Here is a 6594-nt window from a genome sequence, read left to right on the forward strand (position 1 = left end):
CCTGAGTCCTTCGGGAGAAGGGCGGTATAGAAATATTAATAAATTAAATTAAATTAAATTAATTAAATTAAATACTTCATCTGATGCATCTTGAAAGACTATTATTTATAGCATAGTTCCTTCTCAAAATCAGGTCTGACCAAAATAGAATAAACCAGAACAGTGACATGATTTCTGAATTACACTTCAGTTGATACTGAATTAATAGAAGAACAGAATAGCAGAGTTGGAAGGGACCTTGGAGGTCTTCTAGTCCAACCCCCTGCTCAGGCAGGAGACCGTATACCATTTCAGACAAATGGTTGTCCAATTTCTTCTTAAAAACCTCCAGTGTTGGAGCATTCACAACTTTGGGAAGCAAGCCATTCCACTGATTAATTGTTCTAACTATCAGGAAGTTTCTCCTTAGTTCTAGGTTGCTTCTCTCCTTGATTGGTTTCCATCCATTGCTTCTTGTTCTGTCTTCAGAGGCTTTGGAGAATAGGCTGACCCCCCTCTTTTTTTGTGACAGCCCCACAAATATTGGAAGACTGTTATCATGTCCCCCCTAGTCCTCCTTTTCATTAAACTAGATATACCCAATTCCTACAACCGTTCTTCATATGTTTTAGCCTCCAGTCCCCTAATAATCTTCATTGCTCTTCTCTGCAGTTTTTCTAGAGTCTCAACATCTTTTATATAACATGCCATGGTGACCCAAATTGGATGCAGTACTCTGAGTGTGGTCTTACAAAAAGAATATATAGCGGCACTAATCCTTCATGTGATCTTGATACTATCCCTCTGTTATTGCCGCCTAGGACTGCATTGGCCTTTTTGATAGCTGCAGCACACGGCTGGCTCATAAATGAGTGGTTGTCCAATAGGATTCCTAGATCCCATCAGGTCCACCGTCATACTCTGGTGTCCTGCCATCGTGCTAAGGGGGGGGGGGATGGCATGCTTAGGATTTTTCCGCTTCTGCTGTTCGCTGGGGAATTATGGAGGGGGACTGTCTTCAAAGATGAGATGGGCAGCCAGTTTTTGCCAGATTCCAAGGCTGTTGTGCCCTGGGTGTGAACTGCTATCTGCCTAGCACCTCAGTGTTCTCAAAAAAAAATCACATTGGTTGCTAGTGGACTGGTTGGGGGTGGGATTGGGAAACCAACCAAGTTGCTTTATGCTTTGCGCGGGATCTTCAGATTCCGCCTGACTGTACTGCATCCAGTTTCTCTCAGTAAAAGTTCTTTTGATCCAACTCAATGGATTCCAGCATCTTACTTTCCTGAGAGGACAACTGGGGCAGATCCCTCTTGCAGTTACTGCTGTTGAGCCAGGGAACACCTACTATGTACCTCTGTGTTTGTTTTTTCTCGCCTAAGTGTAAAATTTACTTTTTTCACCACTGGATTTCATTTTATTCAATGGGGTCTGGTGTTGAAGTATATCAAGATCCTTTTGATCTTGAGCCTGTCCTCTATAAAGTGTTGCGTGTGCCCCCCCAGCTTGGTGTCATCTGCAAATTTGATGAGTTCCCCTTCTATCCTCTTGTCTACTTCGTTTATGAAGATATTGAAGAGTACAGAGCCCAAGACAGGACCTTGGGGTACCTCACTGCTTCCTTCCTTCCATGTGGATGTAGTTCCATTGAGGACTACAGGTTGAGTGTGGTTGGTCCAATTATGAATTCGTCCGATGGCCATGTTGTCTGTCTCACATTTTTTCTATCTTACCAAGACGTAGGTTGTGGTCTACTTTGTCAAATGCTTTACTGAAGTCCAAGTGTGCTATGTCCACAGCATTTCGCTCATCCACCAATTTAGTCATTAATTGCTGCATTGCATTTGTTGTTTTTTTTTGCAATCACATCACATCACATTTTGAAAGTATTGTCGCAAGAAGCTGATCGACGATTTCTCCCGTGTTATGAATGTCTTAGGGGCATGACGGCTCAGCGGTTAAAGAAACTGAGCCTTGTCAGCAGGAAAGCCTTGTCAGCAGCCTGTGTTTGAGAACTGAGTGGAGCAGGATGGGGGATTGCTCCTATTCCTTGCTCTAGCTCCTGCTCACCTAGCTGTACAGAAACCTGCAAATGCGAGTAGTAAATAGGTATTGTGATTCCTCACCAGCCCGTGAATCTAACAGCTGAGTCTGAGGAATCAGATGATGATGATGAGGGGCCTGGAGTGACATTAGAGTCAGAGGAAGGCTCTGAGGAGCTCCAAGTCGGACGAGGAGCCTGGCCCCTCTACTCACGCTCAGGCTGAGACACGGCTGTGTTGGGAGCCTGAGTTGGACAATGATGAAGCACAGCTGGGACAAATCCAGGATGCACGAAAGCGCCGGCAAAAGAAGCGACTAGGACAGAGGAATGCAATGGGGTGGCTCCAAAGGCAAAGGAGAAGGCATTAGGAAGGCACGCCTTGGCTGACTTATAAAAGGGAAGGTGTGGGAGGTGCTGGTTGCTGAAGGCCATCTATTCGTGTTGAGGATCAAGTTTCTATGAAGAGTGTTTGTTTGCCTTGGACATTGACTCAGGTCTGTGAATAATAAAAGAGGGGTTTGGGTTTTTCCGGCGGTTCCTGCCTGCTTGATTGGAAAAGGGGTTTCTCCTTGTGAGCATAACAAGGACTCACATGGGCTGGGACAGAACAGTAGGTCCCACTTTGATGGGAAGGTAATAGCTTTCTATGCATCTGGGCAGATAGTCATGCCGGCCACCATGGAAGCATCTTTGGACAATGCTGGTCCCTCGTCTTCAAAAGAGAGATGAACACCACGCTCTTGAGTCAGTCATGACTGGACAGTACCTTTATCTTTGATGAATGTCTTGCTTCTGATTTTCCTTTTCTCTCTCTCTCTAGGTGAAAGAAGACTGGAAATATGTGGCAATGGTCATTGACAGAATATTCCTCTGGGTGTTTATCTTAGTCTGCTTGCTGGGAACGGTGGGACTTTTCCTTCCACCTTGGCTGGCAGGGATGATTTAGGAACAGTCCAGCCTGGAAAAGGAATGGATTAAGTTCGGAGGTCTAAGTCCACCCTGGAAAGCCCAAGCTTTCATCTCAGGGCTGGCTGCTCTTCATAATTTACCATCACATCAGCGCATGACTTTTTCCTAGAAGCTCCAGAATTGCCTTCCAAGATTGCGTCATTTGCCTAAACCATGGTCATCATCTATATCTCTTTGAGGGGGTCGGGGTGGGAGGGAAAGGGCTGGTTCCAATTGCATGATGGCATTAGTTGTCCTATATAATCCTGAGAACCTAGTGAGGTTCCCTTAAGGAACTCCAAGCCTAAAGGCACTCAAGAGTCCCATAAAACCATGAAGAAATGGTGGCATCGGGTTGAGGTTCTCCAGAACTGTGCTGGGTCTAAACTAAAAGTCCTGGGCACGCAACCTTGCACTAAACGTAAGGTGAGTTGCCAACTGAGGTGATGCATGTTGATTATTGCGATTATTTTGCGGTGGGAGATGAAAAGTTGAGGATTCAAGAGAAAAGCGTCCCAGCCTTCTAGTAATGGAAGAAAGTAGAGAAAATAAATTTTGTAGGTCGGTTGCCTGCTGGGTTGTGTCCAGGGAATAGCTCATCTATCCACTGAAGCATTGAGCAGAGTAGTCACATGGCTAAGGTTTTTCAGATCCTTCCCTCATGAGACTATAGGCAGCGACAAAGTTGTACATAGACACGAATCCATCGGGAAGAAGGGTAGTAGGTGAGGATGCTTCTAGCAGACCTGCTCACTCTGAAGTTGCAGGAAGCTTTTAAGTTACAGAAAGGTTCCAACAGAAGAAGCTTTGTTTGCAGCTTGAAAGGGACAGTCCAACAAATGCATCTCTGATACAAAGGCGAGGGACATCCAGCTGAAGAGAGAGCTGCAGGCAGTAGCTCATAAATACATGGTGGCATCAGAGGAGCTTCTGAACATTTGAAGGGCATCTTTATGGTGAGAGCCAATTTGATGGTGAGGCTAACGGCACTGGACTAGAAACCAGAGTTTCTAGACCAGGGGTAGGCAACCTTGGCTCTTTTATGACTCGTGGACTTCAACGCCCAGAATTCCTGAGCCAGCTGTGTTCTAGACCAGTGATAGCGAACCTTTTAGAGACTGAGTGCCCAAACTGCAACCCAAAACCCACTTACGTATCGGCAAGTGCCAGGTGGGCATGGCCCATTTGGTGGGCGTGGCCATTTGGTGGGCGTGGCCTGTTGGGTGGGTGTGGCCACAGTGGTAAGAGCAGACTGGGTGGGACTAAAAAGTTCAATCAATCAATTCCAACTTTCTGAGATCTTTTTTTCCCCGCGAGAAGTTGAAATTGATTGATTGATTGAACCTTTGTTTTTTTTTCACACGGCGGCAGAGGCCTAAAGCGAAAAGGTTTTATAAAACCCAGCTGAAGGCCTAGAATTGGGGTGACGATGCATGTGCCCAAAGAGAGGGCTCTGTGTGCCACCTGTGACACACCTGCCATAGGTTCGCCACCATGGTTCTAGACCATGAGTTTTAGTTCTGCCTTAGATCCAAAGCCAACTGGATGACTTTAGGGCCATCGTTATCTCTCAGCCCCAGGGAGAAGAACACAACGTCAAACGACTTATAAAGAATGTTGCCACAAAAACTGCACAGGGTCATCCAGAGCCTTGCCAGGAATCGAGAGTAACTCAACGGCACCAAACTACAACTTGAGCCTACCAATAATAAAAGAATCCTTCTACAGAGTGGGCTAAAGGCATTTGTCAAGTTGGTTCAGCGGCACACAGAGGTCAAAAGTGATCCCAACGATACCTTTCCTTGGACTAGCAATGCAGTGTAAGAACCAACTGGGCACGTTTTAGAGGAGTAGCAAGCCACAGTAGGTATCCCAAAGCTGCTTTTTCAAGAGGCAACTGGACTTCCTTGTTTTTCTTTGAAGATGTTCCGCTTCTCGTCCAAGAAGCTTCTTCAGCTCTGACCGGAGAAAAACAAGAAAGTCCAGTTGCCTCGTGAAAAAGCAGCTTTGGGATAACTATGACCTGGATGACTGAGAATCTCCATAGACGAGCTGCAACAGGTATTAGGCTATGGGGAAGCATGAGCTGAAGAGTGTTATTGCACTTGGCTCCAATTTGTGAGCTTTGAATAATAGAATATCAGAGCTGGAAGGGATCTTGGAGGTCTTCTAGACTAGGGGTCCTCAACCTTGGCAACTTTAAGACTTGTGGACTTCAACTCCCAGAATTCTGGGAGTTGAAGTCCACAAGTCTTAAAGTTGCCAAGGTTGAGGACCCCTGTTCTAGACCAACCCCCTGCTGAAGCAGGAAATCCTATACTGTCTCAGACAAATGTTTGTCCAACCTCCTCTTAAAAACCTCCAGAGTTGGAGCAAGCAGAACTTTTGGAGGCCAGATAAGAACCATAAAGATCATCCTGTCATCTGAATAACTGAAGTGAAGGACCTTACGTCACAAGAGATTCTGATAATGAATCAGTATAGTGGATATAATAAAAGTCCCGACGGTGCTTTTTCCAAAAGGCAACTGGACTTTCCTTGGTTTTTGCCCCCACGCCATCCAGTCAGAACTAAAGAAGCTCCTTGGGTAAGAAGCGAAAGGTATTCAAGGAAAAAGAAAAAAACAAGAGTGCCCAGTTGCCTTTTGAAAAAGCACCTTTGGGACAGCCGTGACCTGAGTGATCGAGAATCTCCATAGCTATAATATAAAAAGGTATCAAAGCCAGCATTTGGCACAGAATCCGATGGCATCCCGTCCCACATTTTCGTAGTATCTGGCATAATCTCTTGCAGTTGTAGATGTCACCTTTTTCTAACCGGGCCAGGCGGGTTTTCCTTTGCAAAACCGCATCACCTTGCCCAATGCTAGCAAGTCATCTTATCTATTATCAGGATCTGTGCAGCTACAAAGCTGCAGCTTCTGCTTTTCGATCAAGTTGTATTTGAGAAGTAGCTCTTGAGGACAACACCTCACAACCTTTCTGTTAAAAAGCACTTTTACTGGTGGTGGTGGGGGGGGGGGAAAGAAGCGCCAACATTTATAGCTGGATACGATTCCCTGTGGCTCCCATGCCCAACCCTGGTTTTGCCAGCTCAGCCTTGCTGCATAAGCCTCAGGTGAACCTTTACACTTTTGTTGAATTTCGTTTAGCCCGATGGAAAGTAGATTCTTCAAAGTGGGTGGGTGGGTGGGTGGGTGGGTGGACCGAAATAGAAGATGACTCCCACAAATTTTTATTCCTCATAACTCTTGGCCAATCCTTTCTCAGTGAAGAGAAGCTCCATAAACAATATTAAAATAAAAGGTTTCTGAGAAATCTTAATCTCCTGTCATTCTTTATTGTCTTCCTTGAACACGAGGGTCCCCAAAACATTTGCTTCATAATATTGTGAGTTTTTAGAAAATCAGTTAAGGCGAGTAGGGAAGATAGATGGATGGGGTCGCTAGAAAAACAGAGGTCCATTTCAATAGGCAGTATATCTTATCTGTCTGGTGGGAAGAATCAGGACCACACATTAAGTTCCAGTTAAGAAGATTTACTGCTCATGCCTATACACATGAAATCTAGCCAACTAATGGTCAGCGTTAAAACTGGCACTAGATAAGAGTTAAGGGAATTCAA

The 6594-nt window shown here is 45.3% G+C and overlaps 1 protein-coding gene across 1 annotated transcript in view; it reads left to right on the forward strand.

Annotated features, from left to right (window-relative positions):
- Positions 1-2969, forward strand: part of CHRNA4 (cholinergic receptor nicotinic alpha 4 subunit) — a gene marked incomplete at both ends in the record, with an annotated part of 75871 nt that extends 72902 nt beyond the window's left edge. Inside the window, one exon of the mRNA XM_083358222.1 lies at positions 2844-2969. Coding sequence (XP_083214348.1) covers positions 2844-2969 — 126 coding nt within the window. The remainder of the gene's footprint in view (positions 1-2843) is intronic.
- Between the last annotated feature and the right edge of the window lie 3625 nt (positions 2970-6594).

This window comes from Vipera ursinii (genome assembly GCF_947247035.1).
Source record: "Vipera ursinii genome assembly, chromosome: 3".
Lineage (NCBI taxonomy): Eukaryota > Metazoa > Chordata > Lepidosauria > Squamata > Viperidae > Vipera > Vipera ursinii.